The 18,463-nt window shown below is 32.0% G+C and overlaps 3 protein-coding genes across 10 annotated transcripts in view; 2 read left to right on the forward strand and 1 right to left on the reverse strand.

Moving 5' to 3' along the window:
* Nucleotides 1–7,113, forward strand: part of LOC105222193 (nuclear cap-binding protein subunit 1) — a 42,591-nt gene extending 35,478 nt beyond the window's left edge. The window contains exons 4-8 of the mRNA XM_049454643.1: nucleotides 490–737; nucleotides 2,879–3,122; nucleotides 3,202–3,326; nucleotides 6,505–6,693; nucleotides 6,760–7,113. Coding sequence (XP_049310600.1) covers nucleotides 490–737; nucleotides 2,879–3,122; nucleotides 3,202–3,326; nucleotides 6,505–6,693; nucleotides 6,760–6,873 — 920 coding nt within the window. The 3' untranslated portion in view covers nucleotides 6,874–7,113. The remainder of the gene's footprint in view (nucleotides 1–489; nucleotides 738–2,878; nucleotides 3,123–3,201; nucleotides 3,327–6,504; nucleotides 6,694–6,759) is intronic.
* Nucleotides 1–18,463, forward strand: part of LOC125778145 (uncharacterized) — a 98,191-nt gene that overhangs the window by 44,584 nt on the left and 35,144 nt on the right. The gene's annotated exons all lie outside the window — the stretch shown is intronic.
* Nucleotides 9,251–14,277, reverse strand: LOC105222192 (uncharacterized). Of its 8 annotated transcripts, none has more exons than XR_007422518.1 (8): nucleotides 14,013–14,276; nucleotides 10,949–11,033; nucleotides 10,782–10,892; nucleotides 10,551–10,669; nucleotides 10,229–10,471; nucleotides 9,989–10,145; nucleotides 9,619–9,929; nucleotides 9,251–9,500 (listed from the first exon to the last, which is right to left on the reverse strand). XR_007422518.1 is itself a non-coding variant. In XM_049454725.1 (8 exons), exons 3-8 carry the CDS (start codon nucleotides 10,995–10,997, stop codon nucleotides 9,790–9,792), a joined length of 819 nt encoding a protein of 272 aa, XP_049310682.1. In that variant the 5' UTR covers nucleotides 10,998–11,020; nucleotides 11,152–11,384; nucleotides 14,013–14,277; the 3' UTR covers nucleotides 9,251–9,789. The 8 variants fall into 8 exon arrangements, 7 of the variants coding, with proteins under 7 accessions (XP_049310682.1, XP_029404524.2, XP_029404525.2 ...); XM_049454725.1 differs by adding an exon at nucleotides 11,152–11,384 and having other exon boundaries at nucleotides 9,251–9,929; nucleotides 10,949–11,020; nucleotides 14,013–14,277; XM_029548664.2 differs by adding an exon at nucleotides 11,152–11,384 and having other exon boundaries at nucleotides 9,251–9,929; nucleotides 14,013–14,277.

The raw sequence follows: 18,463 nt of genomic DNA on the forward strand, positions 1-18,463 counted from the left end.
TAAAAAAAGAAAAAGAAACTGTTCCAGGCAGCCGATCACAGTTGTGTTCAATTGCGGCGCACATACATACATACATAATGTACATATGTATGTATGTACGTAGTAAAAAAGTTAAGCAAAAGCGTTGACGTTTAGTAGCTGCGGCAGCCATGACTAACGGCACTTGTTGGCACGAATTCATAGCGAAACACCTTAAAATACCTAAAATTGCGGTAATACGTAATATGGAAAATGTTATAATAAAAACAACAAGCTTGCTGACTACAATGCTGCCTTGCATTCTGGTGCATTGTCCCCTATAAATGACAAAAAATTATTGTACAAGTAATCTATTAAAAGCGAAAGTGTGTACACCTTCTGCTGCTTTCCATTTTATATCACTTATTTTTCATTTCCTTGTTTAGAGGATGGATTTTGAAACGAACATAGCACCTTCAAATGAGGACAGTTATAAATTTTGATGTTTTATTTCTTTATTACTTTTTTCAGCTTCGTTGGCCGGCACTCAAGTGGCACATCAGTTAGTGGTGGCAATCCGACAGAAATGCACACCCGAGGAGGTAATCAATATTCTGAAGGAGTTGCCGAATTCCGGTGAAAATGCCGATCAGGAAATGTCAGAGACATCATTCAATCCACTTAAAATCGACGTGTTTGTGCAGACACTACTGAATTTAGGTGCTAAATCATTTTCGCACAGTTTTGCTGCAATATCGAAATTTCATTTGGTGTTTAAGGTGAGTCATTATACAAATAGTAGAGCGACCTGAACGTGCTCATTTGAAAAAAATTAATTAAATGTTAAAATTTTATCACTAGCTTTTAATTTTGATTAAAAACATATCTATAGGAGTTAAAGGGTAGGCCATAATTGATGTTCTTTGCATTAATATTGGTTTAAAATAAAAAAAACGACTATTAATTTGATATTGTTTTGTATTTAATTGGGAATTTTTACAATTTGTTTAAATTATTTTTTACCACAACAACAATCAAGTCACCCCTTTTACTGCAAATACCTGGAGTTTCATATGTATATCCCCATCAAAAAATATGAGATGTAGTAAAGTCTGAAAATCTAATTATAATCTAAAAAATATTACAAATTAAATGAATTATCATTAAGTTGTAATAATTATTTCCTAAACACATCTAACCAAATCAATCCATTAGTAAATATTCTAGTTATTCAGTATTTATATACTGTTAGAAACTGTTACGAACTCTTTTCGTTTTAATATATTTAGTGAGGACTCTATCAAGATGGGCTTTATATTATCTTGGCCACACAAAAGTTTCTTAAGAATAGTCGTACAATTCTATTCAAATTTGCTAACAAAGGCACATACCTATTAATGAAGTTCGCCAAGGGTAGGAGAGTAACGAATCGAACAAATTATTGCTGTCCTCAATTCGCAATTTCTCTGTTTGCTATCTTTGAGCGTTTTGAGCAGTTGATCAGATAGGAGGCATGAAAGGGATTGTAACTTATGTAGAAAGTGTCATAAACCCAATAGAGAGATATCTTTCTGTGTTTTCGATTTCAGGAAATTATTTGAAAACATTTCGCTCGATCTTGTAGGCATTTAGAAAATTATAACAAATTCAAAAAATTTGAATTGGGTCGGAATTGAAGATATACTCTGTGAAACTATGTTCTTCAAATGTTGCAGTATGGTAATAGAAATGAGAGAGACATCAATCGCAGCAATGCTTGTTATTATATTACTAAATATTAAATTGAACGGAAATATTAGGCCCAATAAGAGAGATTTCTCTTTCTGTTGTACACATTTAGAAAATTATGTGCTTTACAAAAAATAATCTCTAAACTCTTCAATTTGAAATTTCAACTTTCCAAAGAAAAATATACAAAAATTGTCCGTTCTCTGCTGTGCCATCTTGCAAGTACGTCTAATAAAGTAAAAAAACCTTTATGGTTGATGCATTAATATTCAAAATTCTTAGTTAAACATATATACTATAGTCCTTGATATATGAATGAGGGCATATGAACTTATAATACTAAAACATTTTGCCCCCTAAGTCCAAATTGCAATGTTAGAACTCAAAGCCTAGACAGTTAGCAAGCATATACTACAACAAGTTTCTCTAGTTCCTCTTCATTCGCTGTAAAATTAGGAGAATCTGGTGATGACCACGCCCACTTCCCACATCACAGATTTGTTGAATGCTACTAAGAGTGCAATAACTGAATAAAATATGAGTTGGAGACACTAAATTTTATACTCCAGTTGGTATGGAAGAGCTTTATAGCAGCAGCATTAAAATTGGGAAAATGTGCTTGACACCGCCCACTTTTAGATGAAATATAATATCTCAGGAACTACTTGGCCAATTTTCGTCAAATTACGTACGAAAAGTTATTTCGACATTGTTATATTGGACTAAAACTTTTACATAATTGGTCATCCATAAATTTTCAAATCCCGGGATACCGAATATGTGAATGGCAGTGCAAGTGGCCAAAAATATCAATCAATCTGTGAAATATATTATTAAAATTCAGATATAATACTTTCCTCATAATAATCTGTCCTTAGCATTTTCTTACATATTTTGTTTTTTTTCGCATGATTTTAGAAAGTTTTGAGTTTCTTGTTTACTTTATGAATTTAAAGACGAAGGTATATTTCCGTATATCACCGAATAAAATATTACTCTTGTTTATTTAAGGTCGTAAAACATTCCCATGCATAATTTTGAGAAATGCAACCAAATTCACAGCCTAAATGAGTACGGATTAGATTTGTTGCATTAATTGATAGCAAATTAACTTTATATGTATATTTTTAAATAAGATAAAATACAAATTTTTCAATTTACAAAAAATACTTAAAGAAACATGTTTTTTTAGGCACTCGCAGAATCCGAGGAGGCGCAAATTTGTATACTTCACAATGTATATGAGCTATGGCAGAATCACCAACAAATGATGGTAGTAATAATCGATAAGTTGTTGAAATTGCAAATTGTTGATTGCTCAGCTGTTGCTACATGGATATTCTCCAAAGAGATGACCGGCGAGTTCACCAAGATGTATTTGTGGGAGATACTCCATTTGACCATAAAAAAAATGAACAAACATGTCATAAAATTGAGTACGTTTGTGCATAACATCTTCTTTAGATACAATTTGCTTAAATTAAAAAATATGAATATGAATACATATTTTTGCAGGCAGTGAATTAACGGATGCTAAGGAGAAGTTAGCTAAAGTGGATTCATCGTCTAGCGAATCAGAGGACGAAGCAACGCCAAAGCGCAAAAAACCCATCAATCACGTTGATAAACCAACTGAAGAGGTGAGCTAAATAAGTAGATTAAATATTTCAAAATTGTAATGAAAACTCCAAAATCCTTACCAATTAAAACGGGTACAAGGTCAGAATCTCTACAAAGACTTAAGAAATTTTTATTTTATTTTTTCATTTAATCCCCAAGTTCAATTATATATAGTTGAAAAATTACATACTTTTATTAGTGAATTTTTGGACTTTAGAGGTAAATATTTCGAAAACTATTATAATACACAGTAAGGGGGGTTATGACCGACAGGTTCCTAAATTTTTGTAAAAAAACTTGAGTGATAAAGATTATATTTTTGTTCTCTAATATCCTTTAACCAAGAATTTGGTGCTTCGTTAGAGATTAGACAGGCGTTATATGACAGTTTCTATACGGCTTTTGGTGAAATGAATAGAATGAACAGCAATTCGACGTAATTATCAATTTGTTTTAAACTTTCCATGTCTTAATGAATAGTCTATGACAGAGATGTAACCCACAAATCACTTTATAAAAAGTTTTATTTGTATGAGAGTTCCATATTCGACCTGTATCAAGATATAAGTATGTGTTTTCCTAGGGGTACATAAATGTGTTTATTCAGGCTTAGTTAAACCAGGCTTATTTATTACCTTCAATGTTTTCTTTTTCTATCTTTACTGCCGAGCTAAGTACAGTTAGACCACATGCAATGCAATTTGAGGGTCGTCTAATATTCTTTGAGTTCGAGAACAGTTTTTTGTAGGCCCCATTTAGTAAGAGCCATTTTCGTAACCTCGAAAACAATCATACTCCTACATACTATTCAACTTCCAAATAAATTTAATTGCATTTTCACTTTTCATTGCCAAGAGATCAACGCATTGCGATTTCTGTTTACATTTATTAAAATTAAAATGACCTAATTTAGCGAAGTCTTCATTTTCATTTTCGTTTTAATTAATAACACAAAAATCGTAATTAAATATGCAAAACCATTGTGCCGTGGCATGGCAACTGACTAGTTTTTGAATTACATAACTCCGCTATATGTATAAGCATTGTATTTGACGCCGGTTTGGCTGCTCCGCCATCACTATATACAGTGTACCAGAAAACTAAAGCACGGAATCTACCTTGTCGGTATTTAAATGAATAATCATAATGTAGACATTATTTATATTTTTTTAGGATTATTAGTACATTCATTCTTTTTAAAATCGTAAAAATTAAACTAATTAACTTATTAAAAAAGATAAAAAATCATATATGAAAAATTCCAAAATTCTGGTACAACAAAACCATTAATAATAAGAATAAAATAAAAATGCCTACTTTATGATTTTATTCATTTAAATACGAACGAGGTAGATTTCGTGCTTTAGTTTTTCCGCACCCTCTATATACATATATATATGTATGTAATATTTATGTATATACATATATACACTGAAACCATCTATGTGTATATGCATATGTGCGTATATGTAAGTATGTACTAGATTCCTTATGTATGAGTGCACACTCACTTAATTATTCACATCGTGCCTGCGTTTGGCTTAGGTTAACGCTTCGTTTGACTCGCGTGAAATTTTAGCAGACTGCCTTGCTATACCAGAGAACTTAAAGACTTTAAGTAACATAAGTATACACTGTTTGAAGAAGAACGTAAAATGGATTTGCATGTCGCGTATGGCGAAACGATTTCCTACAGATCGAACGCACATGTATGTGGTGTATGGCCACTTTTAACCTAAACCGCTAGTAGATAAATAGTGGAAATATAAACAAAGGAAGTACTTTTATGCCTTCATCTCCAAAGTTAACTGTGCTTGACGCAAAAGATGCGCGCACAACCAATTAATTCGGCACCATCGCAAATGCATCAATGATAATTCAGTGCATATAAAAAAGTGTTTGTGTTAGTGAGTCATATTAAATCACTATAAGCACAAAGTTTCGAAAACGAAGCTGATAATGGGGCTGCACTACATCTTTACCTGAAATCATTACTTGATTAGAATAAGATTAAAACTACTTTACCATTACATGTAATGGTGACAATAATATCGGTATTCTGCTTGTCACGATTGTCTCATGTCTCTAATTGTCACAATTGTAATTTAGTGACTCTGTTAAGAGGATGTCTCATTTTGGTATTCTGGCAGATACAGCATAGTAGTATACTGTATAGTATTTAGTAAACATGCATCGGTTTTGCAACATGTCTCTAGTGGGCAAAGCGTACCTTCAGAGACGCCGTACAGTACGAAGAAGCTGTTGTTGCTGTGGAGCAGAATATCGAAGAATACCCGTATGAGTCATCTGCTACGCGCCCAATAATTGGAGCTATGCCCATCCATGTTTTGATTTTACGTAAGGAACTTACTTTGCGGATTAGAAAAAGATGGCCACCGAACCAGATTTTAACAAGAAAATTTTGTTCAGCATTGAAGTTCACTTTTGGTTGCATGGGTGCATTATTAAATAAAATTGTCTAGCAGAGGGATTCATTGGTCCACATTTCTTCAAAAAATTAAGACGATCATAATTAATGTTTTTTTCGTTCCAAAATATTCTTTGGAAGAGAATATTCGGCGCGTTCGGACATAAAAATTTCAAATTTTTGGAAAGTTCATTTCACGCGCTAACACGTGTTTGATTGATTGTCGTTTCTTTTAAGTCGTTCGTGAGTTATAGCGTCGCAAACATGGAGCAAAATAAAGAGAAAATACGGCATATTTTACAGTACTACTACGATAAAAGCAAAAATGCATCTCAAGCCACCAATAAAATTTGTGCAGTTTATGGACCCGATACAGTTTTCATTTCTACCGCACAGCGATGGTTTCAACGTTTTCGTTCTGGTGTAGAGGTGGTTGAAGATGCGCCACGCTCCGGAAAGTCTGTCGACGAAAATTGCGATAAAATCGCTGAATTGGTCGAAAGAGACCGGCATAGTAGAAAAAAATAAAAAAAAAAAATAAATAAAATTCAATAAAAATACCGCAATACTTTTTTGACAACCAATATATAAATAAGGCAATTAATTCCAATACCGTATATTTATTTTTTGTGATTTTTAATTAATTTTATTTAATACAATAATTTGTATTTTTACATTTAAGGATGATTCTTAACTACATCTTCTATATTTTTTTTTAAATATGAAATAGTTAGATTTTTTATACATACGTAAATAATGTTTACCTGCAGATGGTCGAACGTATGGAAGAGAAATTGGAGGCAGCTAATGTGGATCAAAAGCGTCTTTTCTTGATCGTTTTCCAGCGTTTCATAATGATATTGTCCGAACATTTAGTACGTTCTGATACAGACGGACGCGATCCGGACACCGATTGGTATCGCTGGACCATTGGTCGTCTACAGCAAGTATTTCTTATGGTAAGCAGACCTAACATAAATAATACGTATAGTTTTAATTTGAAATTTCGTTTTCATTTCTTACAGCACCACGAACAAGTGCAAAAGTATAGTAGTACGCTTGAGACGCTGCTTTTCACATCGGACTTGGACTCACACATATTGGAAGTGTTCCATCAGTTTGTAGCTTTAAGAGCTTAAGGCAATTTAAGATTATACAAGTTTTATGCGGTCCATTTATTTTCTTTATTCCATTATTCGCAAGCCCGAATCAAAAGTTAACTAGTGCACCCTAAAAAATTAATTTAATGGGAAAATATTTTTTTCAAACCTATCTAGTATCTGCTATTGAATATGATATAGATTCATTTGTAAAAAATGTTTAACGCACTGACTAATTTTACCAACATTTAGTTAGAATAAATTTGAAATAAAAATGGAGTTCAATCTTTCATTGATGTAAACAATTTTAGAATTGTAAATGCAAACAAGAGTGAAGGGAAATAAATTTACAACAAGCTAAAAGTAAGAAAATATATGTGGAAAAAGTCCTAGGCAAAATGCATTCAAGCTTAGATAATTTTATGATCTAGAGGTTTTTTCTTGGGAAAAACTTATCGTTTCGCTGCAAATCTCGAACACATTTTTAACTTTTGTTCTCAAGTAATTTTCCATATTACTGACCGATGAGCAGTTTTAGTATGGTATTTTAAATATTATATTATGTTTCGAATATATTGTGAAAGCATGAACTTGTTGTAAATATGTGTATCCTGGAATATATATTGACCGGATTTTCATTTCAGACATTTAAACGCAAATTTAGTTATCAATGGAATAACAGCAAATATATGCAAATTTAACGTGATAAAACAAATCTTTTATTTTTCGCTACGAAATAAATGATACAAGAATAAAGTCGTTTAATTGTTAATTCTTTTCCCGTCCTTATATAACATAAACAAAACTCGCCATCTCTAGCATATACCTTTTATTGTTTGTGGTATGCGTCGTGATGTATTACCACCACGAAAGTACGAAAGGATCCTACAAGTTCCTACGAGTAAATAGCTATCTCACCGATCTTTTTCGCTTCTTCTCTGCAGGAGCCTAACTCTCTCCCACACTTAATCTACAACGACCATATTTACGAACTGAACCCATTACAGACGAGCTGGAGTTGCCGCGAGAATCTAGAGTAACCCATGCGCAGCTTTGTTCTGGATACTGTAACAGGTTAAACTCCTAATTATTCCGAATCGACTCCTACATTCCAATTATATGTTCGGCATGCAACGAGTCTCCGCATGACTCTAACCACCTGATTCCATGCCCAGCTAACCCTACACAACCTTCTCCCTATTTTTAGATTTCGTCGAAACATCACGTTTCCTGGGCTTATCGTTGGATGACCTTGATGACAACTTACCTGAACCTTACCACCCAAGTAGAGATTAGATAACCGATTAGACAACAACGAACTGAACAAAGGCATACTGACTGAAGCTTAAAATCACAATCGATGGCATTAAAATTCCGACAACATTTGATTTTACCCGCTGCATTTGACAACCTGTGCGGGCAATGGAATCGATGGCATGTGTTCAAAGGTAAATGCTATCTCTCCGAACTTTCTCGCTTCCTCGCTGCACGGAACTTAGCACTCTCCCCACTAAATCCACAGCGACCATATTCACAAACTGGACGAAGGAATATAGACTTGATTTTACTATTGCAGTCGATGGAGTTAAGATTCCGACTATCAACATTTCCGACTGTCTTTTGACAGTCTGTGTTCCTTCACTCGTCATACGACCGCGATTATCGCCAAAATACAGAGACGCAAAAAAATCCTCAAGTCGTTAAGCCAAAGAAACGTTGTTGGAGACTTACAGGACAACTACACAGCACCGATAGGTCATCTGGATGTAGTGTAACGCAAACGAAAAAGCTTCTGACGTGTCGTACAATATGCCTCTTGATATCTCCTATCGAACACCTACACAATGAGGTCTGTATGCTTCCGATTAAGGAACAACATGCACTATGCTCAACCGCCTCCACATTTACGCATTTAATACGCCAACCAAACTACGGGAGAAATCACTTCAGACATGCACTGATCGCCGTTGACAGCGAAGCCCTTAACACCTTTACCGACTTCCACCCAGTGAATGGCGTACTTGAGAGTTAAACCTCCACCCATAGCGGACGAAATATACATATATTCTACGTGCAATGAGTTCCTACTCTAACCCCATCGTTGCATGCCCAATGAACACCACTCATCTAACACTCTTCTCCATATGGTCCGAACCCGTCGAAATATCACGTTTCCTAGACTTACTGACTTCATTAGATAACTGTCTCTTACTTCGCAAACACAGATTAGGTAACGGATACAACAATAAATCAAATCCACCAACAAAGGTCTATTTATTTGATTTTTTAATGACAGATAAAGTACAATGTCCATTAGACAAAACTTGTTTGAGATAGTTGGGAACTTAACTCTAGCCCAGAGCAAAGGCAACAACCACCCCTTCTTGTGGTAAGATATATTTAAAAAACTGGTAACTATTACTTAACAAATTATTTATATTTAGTTCATTTACTTTTAGGACAGTATTTACACGATATTCTCATACAATTCATGTGCTATTGTTACACATAAGTGAATCTTTTGCCATATGCTGAAATTTTAAAAGAATTTCGTGGATTGATGTACATGTTTTTCTATTAATGAATGAATGTTTAATCTTACATACATAAGTAACATGAACAGGTAATATCCTTAAACATAATGTGTGGGTTTAAAATTAACGCACCTGAAATAGTTCCAGTAAAATTAATGATTACAAATATTGATATAAAATTATATGAGCAACATTAGATATTATTACAGTAGTAAAATATAAAAAAATTAAAATTAACATTCATCCTCACTTGTTTTTAACTGAAGTCAGAAGGAGAATTATTTCATCCAAATATTTAAAAATTATGATAAGAAATTCCCTTTTTCAGCACGTCCTTCCTTTTTTATTTCTTACGAGAAAATAAATTGTGCCTGTGGATTTTTATAAATTAAAGGAGTTATCCTTTATCATGATTTTCCCGTTATGGATAACCCAGATAAAACTCTTGTCGTTTTCTGTTTTTAGTATGCAATCTAGCTTTTTGCTTCACACGGTTGCGTGAAAGTTCCACATATTTTTTTACGTTCAGCTCAAAAGTTTTTGTGTCAGTCTGGAACGTCTCTGAATTAAAAAGGAACTGTTGTAAAATAACACATGGAAAAAAATAAAATTTCACCTACCAAACACAATTTGATTAATTATTTTTAAAGTATTGAGCGGCGTCTTTCCCCATCGTCCATCCCAATTAAAATTTTGCATTAGTGTGTCTGTAAAAATCCGACGAAGGACTCCATCGACGCTGTTGCATATATCCTTCAACTTATGTACAAACGCAACCTATTGAAAAAATAAATGTATCGTTACATCTATTTTTTACAGTAAAATAAATGTTAAACTTATTATAGCGAATATAGAATTACCATTGACTTGTTATACTGTTTTATATTTAGTTTCTCCTCCACTTCCAAAATAGCATCCATTGTTACAAGAGGAAATTTTGACGCAATCTCTTCAAAAGTGACGTCTTCTATTTCCCCAAACGTATGACAATCTGAATGGGCCTTTTTATACCCTGAACAGGGTATATTTTTACTTTTATTTAATATTACCTTCTGCTCTCGTATATTTTTGTTTTTAGCCATAGCTTGGCTCCTTTGAATAATCTGAGATATAATGTAAATTAAAAGTAATTATTCAGATTTAATTTTACAAATTACTTTTGAATTAAAAAACAACACTTACATCTTTCAATATTACGGATTCTGTGTTGAAAACGCTGTTCTCTATTTGACCGATCCGTTTTTCAAGTGATTCTTGTTTTTTTATAATGATTTTCAAAAGAGACAGGGCTTCTGTATATGCTTAATGATCATAAAAAATATCAAAACGTATATACATTTTTATTTGGTTAAGGTATTTAAAAAGAAGTAATAAATTCAGAAAATCTTGATCTTTAAACAGTTTTTAACTTACCTGTATTGTTTTCTGAGGGATCATTTTCGTACCCACAGAATGTTTTACTTTTACTTGGCTGTCTTTCGTATGGGGTGCTTGCATGGAACTTCTTCCGAGCAGTTGGTTGGACTTAAATTATTAAATTTTTTACAAAGTACTAATTAATGCTATGTATTATAGAATACCTTTCGCTTTCGAATCCTTCGACGTACTCTGTACAAATCTGTCGTCCATTTTTTATATTCTTCTTATTTTATCTAATGTAAAAAACTATATGTGAGAGCCGTTATTAGTTTTAAATTAAATTCTATAAAATCTTGTTTGTTAGTTTGTCAAAACATGGAATAACTAAAAACATTTAATAATATATCTTTATTAATGTGCTCACCTAACAATACTCATAATTACTCAAGTGAACCTATTAAATTAACATTTCGGTTGCGATTTTTTTTTATTAAAAAACTTGAATTGCATTTGTCATCTTATTGAAATAGAAGTAATCGTAATAATAAATGTACCAAGTTTAGAATATTTAAAGAAGTCTTAAATGTGATGATCATGTGACTCGGATAAAATTGTTGCAACATTTTATTTTCAAATTCATTTCTACATCCAATGTAACTGAAATTATATAATTTTATATTAAATATATTGGTCCCAATTGGCAAGATTCTAATCTCAACAAAAATTAGAGCACAATATGTTGCTGACACCATCCCTTGATACGTATATTCTACTGTATAATAAAAATTTTATTTGAAACCATAACTTAGAACTTGCAGAAAAAAAAATGAAAATTCGATTTTTGACAGTGATTTTTACAAAAAAAAAAAATTAAGTTTCAGTGAAAATTTCGCAGATTTTTTTCTTTTCAAATTGTTCTAATTGAAAAACTAGTCCGTCAAAGTTCTTAAGAATTGCATCTCAGAGACCTGTGTAAAATTTTATGAAGATCGAAAATTCTTGCAAACCTACTTAAAAAACACGGTTTCGAGAAAAACGTGTTTAAAAACGACGCACTTAGCTAGCCTCGAGCGCACAAGTTCTCAAGGCTCGATCAGGATTATCTTTTTAAAGGAGTACTACGCGAAAGCACTTCAGTCACCCTGGCTATGGGCTCGACCAGGGTAATTTTTTTAGAGCGCCAACGCAAAAAGGAGTACTACACGAAAGTACATCGGTCACCCCGGGTATTCGCTCGAGCAGGGTTATTTTTTAGAGCGCGGCCGAAGGCCGCCAACGCCGAAAGTTCTTCGGTCAACCCGAGTATTCGCTCGACCAGGGTTATTTTTTTAGCGCGCAGCCGAAGGCCGCCAACGCAGAAAGGAGTACTACGCGAAAGTACTTCAGTCCCCCGATATGATATAAATTTTACAATATTATCATAGATTTTTACTTATTTGTCTTCATTGAACATAAATCGCATATTATACATATACATATGTATGTATATGGAAAAAGTTTTCACAACTCATTATAACTTGAAAAATGTTGGAAAGTATTTTTATTATAATTAATATAGAAAAAAGAATCACGCAAAGAAACAAACAAAGAAATATCGTTAAGAATCCTACAAAATTGGTGTTTAAGCTGTGGCAACGCTTGTTTTCCTCATAATTGTAAACAATCTAACCTTTGCAACGATGAGTGTGATAAGTGATTTATAAATCAATAACTTATTTCAATGTTTAAAGTGTATATTTGAATATACCAAGTGAAAAATGTAAAAAAAATTTGTGAAACTTAGAGAAATACCATGTGTTGGCACGATTCCGATTTGGCGGAGGGGTAAAAAAACCGAATTTCCATATAAATGGGGTATGTGCGGATCGCGATTAAAGATTCAAAAACCTGCTAAAAGTGTAAAATATGGATTTATTTTAAAGATTATAGGGTAATTTAATTAATTTGAAGAAAAAAATGTGAATAAATTGTGTTTATCGTTATGAAATATCTTATTGAAATTTTAGAATTTTGAGAATTTTTGAAATTTAAGGTCGAATATCTCCTAAACTAAGCGTTTGCGGACCCTATAACCCTATATGTTTTTTAATAAGGAAGACTTCCTCTTTCCAACGGTTCAAATCGCGGCGCCAAAGAAATCGGAATTGTGTGTTTTTAGTGCAAATTTTTGAATCTTAAATCGTGAATATTTTGAAAAATATAAGTTATTTCAATATTATTTTAAATATTCCTCCTCTGGAGAAGCTCCCCTATCCGCACATACCCCATTTATACGGAAATTCGGTTTTTTTTACCCCTCCGCCAAAGTAATCGGAATCGTGCCGTTTGTTTTTATTAGAACTAAGATTGCTAAATAAAGAAAGAGGAATTATAACGAAAAAGGAGAAATTTTAGAGAATCGCTCACATTTGCTTATTATCATATGGCAGCGCTCCATTTCCTCATAATTGTTAGCAAATAAATTATGCTCACCACGAGTGTAAAAGATGATTTTTAAAATATAAATTTCTTACTTATAAAACCAGCAAAAAGTGTAAATTGTGAATTTATTTAAATATTTACAATTTAATTAAAATATTTTGAGGTGAAAAATGTGCATAAAGTGTGTTAAATGTAGTGAAATACATTCTGGGAATTTTGAACTTTAAAGTCGAATATCTCATAAGCTAAGCGATTGCGGTATCTATAACCCTATATGTATATTTGTTAATCAGGAGAATTTCCTCTTTCAAACGGTACCTTCAGATCGTGGCACCAAAGAAATCGGAATTGCGCCCATATTACAAAAAGAAACTTATATGTACATATTTAGTTTATACCGCCTAAAGTAAAATTCAGTCAAAATTAACAGTAATCATGCGAAGAACCTTTATACATAGTCATATGTAGTAGGTGGCTTAAAACAGCGGAGACTTGCTTTTTAAATAAATTAAATAAAAACGAATTTGTATTAAAATTTATTAACCAAATACGAATTTAAAATGGATGTAGTATGAATAAGTTATGTACGGCGAATCACAAATATACGGTAGTACTACCAGATTTATACATTCGATCTACCAAAACATCAGTTACAATTACGGGAATTTTATGTGTTTTTAACATAGTTGCTCTTACTGAATCTTAATCGATGATTGCACTAGGGTCAGTATCGAAAACGGTATGGAAACACCAATACTAATACATTGCAAAAAGCAGATTATGTCTAATCAAAACTTTCTTATAATTAAGTCAACTCGCCATTAATAAACACAAAAACTTCTGGTAGGACTATATGGTAATTACCTTATGATTATCCGATAGTTGACCGTCTTAGGCGAAATAGTTAACCACTTCTAGAAAAAAATTTGTTCCGTTCCTCAATACCAAGCAACGCAATGCGTTTTATATTAATTTTAATTCATTCGCAGTCGCAAAATATTTCCCATGCATTTTAATAGAGTTTTAATAACTTTACTTACACGTATTACAACCAATAAGCTTTTCAATATAATATGCTATTTCCAATGCATCCGCGATTGATCTCACAACAAAAATGGTTAAAAACATGCAAGCTTTAGTTGTCTCTTTCATTCCTTCAAAATTTACTACGAGGGAAAAGCTAGCGTAAATTCTGTAGTCCGAGTTCAAACAGGGTTGTTTTGTTCTTTTTTAGAGCATGGTCAAACAAGGAAATTTCGTAGCGGAAAGTGAAAGATTTTGCAAGGAGGATAATAGCCCTGACAGACGAGCAAAATTAATGCGAAAATTAATGCCATTAGCAACGGTAATGCTCATTGAAATTTTATGGTGACAGATGGCAGACTTGTGCATTTAGACAGCTGATTGTGAAATTTAATAAGAAAAATTATTAATAATAATTTTTGTATTTTTGGAAAATCAGTATAAATTTAACGAAAAAATATTTATTATTAACTACGTTCAAAGATAATAGAATGAAATTAAAAGCAATAATTGATTGTAATGCGAAAAAAGTGTCCGAAAAAGTTATGGCAAAATGGATAGCAAACTGTGCGTTGTTTATGTTCTCCAATCTAAAAATATTAAAATTTTTTTGTTGATATACTTACACATAATTTAATTAGCAATATAATAGCCCTGACAGACGACTAATATGCATTAGCGGGATTAATTTACATTTATTTGCGCATTTGACCCATGTTAATGCAAGTTTGTAATAGCCCTGACAGACGACAGCGCTAATATGCATTAGCGGGTTTAATTTACATTTATTTGCGCATTTTACCCATGTCAATGCAAGTTTGTAATGCACAAGAATTCCGTGCATTTGGTTGAATTTACTAAATTTTAGTAGGCAACACTGCTCAAAAATGGCCGATTTTTGCTATTTATTGACAGATGTCGCACTTTTGCTATCCATTTTTCCAATATTCTTAACTTTTTTGCACACTTTTTCCGCATTACAATCAATTATTGCTATTAATTTCACTCTCTTATCTTTTAACGTAGATAATAATAAACGAATTTTTCGTTAAATTTATATTGATTTTCCAAAATTACCAAAATTTCTTTTAATAATTTATCTTTTTCATTTTTATTTCACTTTGAATATAGCGTTTGCTGTATGCCACGTAGCGCCGTCCTGCTGGAACCAAATGTTGTCCAAGTCTTCCTCTTCAATTTCAATTTGCTTGAAGAGAAATTCGGTTCGGTTCGCGATATCGCTCACCATTGATGGTTACGGCGGTTCATTCTTCATTTTCGAAGAAAAATAGGCCGATGATTCCACCAGACCAAAATCCGTACCATACAGTGATTCGTGCTGGGTGCATTGGCTTCTCGATGATTACGTGTGGGTTTTCTGTGCCCCAAATGCGACAATTCTGCTTGTTAACGTAACCATCGAGGTGGAAATGAGCCTCGTCCAAAAAGATGATTTTTCGGTAAAATTTACCATCCCCGGGTAAACGATCTTCTGCCCAATCTGTCAATATTTCCCAATTTTCTTCTAGTGAATAGCGTCCCATTTCGTAAATTTTAGACTTTTTACTGAATATCTGTCATTTTCCGAATGGTATTTGACGTTTCCAATGTCGAAATATAGATAATTCAAATTTAAAACGTTGGATGGCCCATCCGTTACTAGCATATCGTGCGCGTGAGGATAAATTAGTAGTAAGTTATTGAAAATGAAAACAAAATGTAACGGAGAAAAAATAAAAATATAATTTTCAAATCCGCTTCAACGAGTTTATCTTTATCGGCGGCATTATTTTGGCGGAGATGACAAAGCATCGCGATGATTTTTGAACGTGTATATGAAACAAGAATATTAAGTAAATTAAAAGTAGTAAAGTAATTATACTTAAAGATATATCTATATTTGTTTTCCGTTCTGTTAATATAATATGTATATTTATGTGACAAGATAGTTATCTATTAATAACTTTGAAAGTCTATATTAACAAAACGTATTTATAAAATTCATTATTCCGCACACGCTATATATACATATGTATATGTATATGGTATTAATTAATTTTAACAATTATTGATATTGAAAGCATTTCTATGAAAATTTCGAAGAGGCAACACACCCCATTTACATACATATATACCGACGACAGTTTCATTTCGCTAATATTAAATTTAGAAGAGCAGGTATTAAGACGGTTGTGTTAAATTATAATATTTATATATATTTTCCAAAAAATTAATATTTAGTTTAATATTGTTAATTTGCGAAAAAACTATACAAAAGGGATTGGCGAATTCTTAAATTTAATACAAGCATAAATCAAAATATCATTGCTCATATTAAATTTATTATTTTCATTGGCATATAACATTTATGCTACAATTATTATAGTCAGATATTCCTCCTTTTTTTATTTTCCACATAAATTTTTTTCATACCTATAAAAATTTATATAGTTCAAGAGCTCAAAACATGCACTTTATCAGTTCGAGCTTACCTACCCGACGCCTTTTCGCAAATGATTATGTTATGATAACAAAATGCCCACATACAGATTTGGCAAACGCAACAAAAAATTAAAAATCATGGGAAATAAAACAAACGGAAACAATCATATGTACTTAAAACGTAAGTCACAAAGTGTAATATTGTTACATAGTGATAATTAATTTTTTAATATTATTATTTCTCCTAATTAAAAAAGATTTTGCAGAAAAGAGAAGCACAATAAAGTAATATTATCTTATGGAGTTGGTTAGTACACATACAATGTACATATGTACTATATACTTATAAATCGGGGCGTATATTTATAATTGAAGAAGTCTGTAATTTTTTTTGGCATATTGTTAAATCTAAAATAACATGCTATTCCATATTCCCTAACTCAAAAACTGGTTTTCTGAATGAAAATATGCTCACAGTTCTTGTGTGTATTTCAAAATTTCGAGAACTGACAGAGGCTTTGGAGGAATAACTTTCTCTTGGTCCTCAACATTAGCACCATTCAAAATATCTTCACGAATATATGTATGTTATCAGTTGCTAACGCATGGAAACCAATTAAGCTGGAAAACTTACACGTATTTTGTATGCAGTACAGTTTTTACCGATCATGTGATTCAAATAAACGGGCGTTGTGGCCATACTAATACCTTGCACTTCAATGAAATTTTAATATTTTGTTCAAAGTTAAATTTTTTATGCAAAAAATAAGTAAATAGGTATATATTTTTGTTTTAAATTATCAATTGTTATTACAAATGATATAATAGAGCTATTTTATGCTTTTATTTGTAAAATAACGTCAAGTTTGTAAGAGGTGTGAATAATTTTACATTTTACATATTAGTGGCATCACCACTCTTCCTCATCTCTCTTCTTCATTCTACTGTCGTTGGCAAATAGGAATTAGCGAGAATGACAACTGTCGGCCTACAGTCGTGTTTTCGTGTCGTCGTCAAAATAAGTGTCCATAAGAACGTGTGTAATATTTGACAGATGTCGTTTGTCGACCTGTCGTCGTTATGTGTTCAGAGCTTAAGAGGACGATGAAATAAGTATATACACAGCAAAAGCTAAAAATTAATTTTGTAGATGATTAATGATGATCACACGATGTTTTCTGCACTAGTTTCTTTCATTTTAAACAAATGTACTCTTATGTTAATTGTTCTCATTTTACCATTAAATTTTACGAAATGAGCGAATTATTAAAATCGTAATTGGGATATTCTTAATTATTATTCTTAGATTAATTATAGCTTAAGTCTCTTGGAAAACTTAACATACCTTCGTAAATGAATTGTTTGTGCAATACATCAGCATGAATTTGAGTATGAGAGTATGAGTATTAAGAACACATTACTTATATGTATACATATTTTGATAGTATATATTTTTATGTGTGGCTTCATAAGATGCAGCTAACAATAACAAAATAAAATAATATTTTTTATAACAAAAAAAAAAAACTGATATTATTTAAGTTTCATAAAAAGAAAATGCAAAAATATCTTAAAATTCATATCAAATATTATCTTCGGAAGTATTTAATAAATTTAACTATAAGTCATTAAATTTTTAAGTATTTTCAGTACACAATAGTACTTTTCTCATATCCTAATGCGTTTGAAAAAATGGTAATGGTTGTCTCCCTTGGAATATTAATGTCCTCTACGCAATAAAATTAATTTTTTTTTCATTGTTACAGTGCATATTAATTTAAATAATAATAAACTACTCAATTAAATTCATATGCACAAATTTACAAATTTTATCGGAACTTCAAAAAAAA

Source organism: Bactrocera dorsalis, chromosome 4 (assembly GCF_023373825.1).
Source record: "Bactrocera dorsalis isolate Fly_Bdor chromosome 4, ASM2337382v1, whole genome shotgun sequence".
Lineage (NCBI taxonomy): Eukaryota > Metazoa > Arthropoda > Insecta > Diptera > Tephritidae > Bactrocera > Bactrocera dorsalis.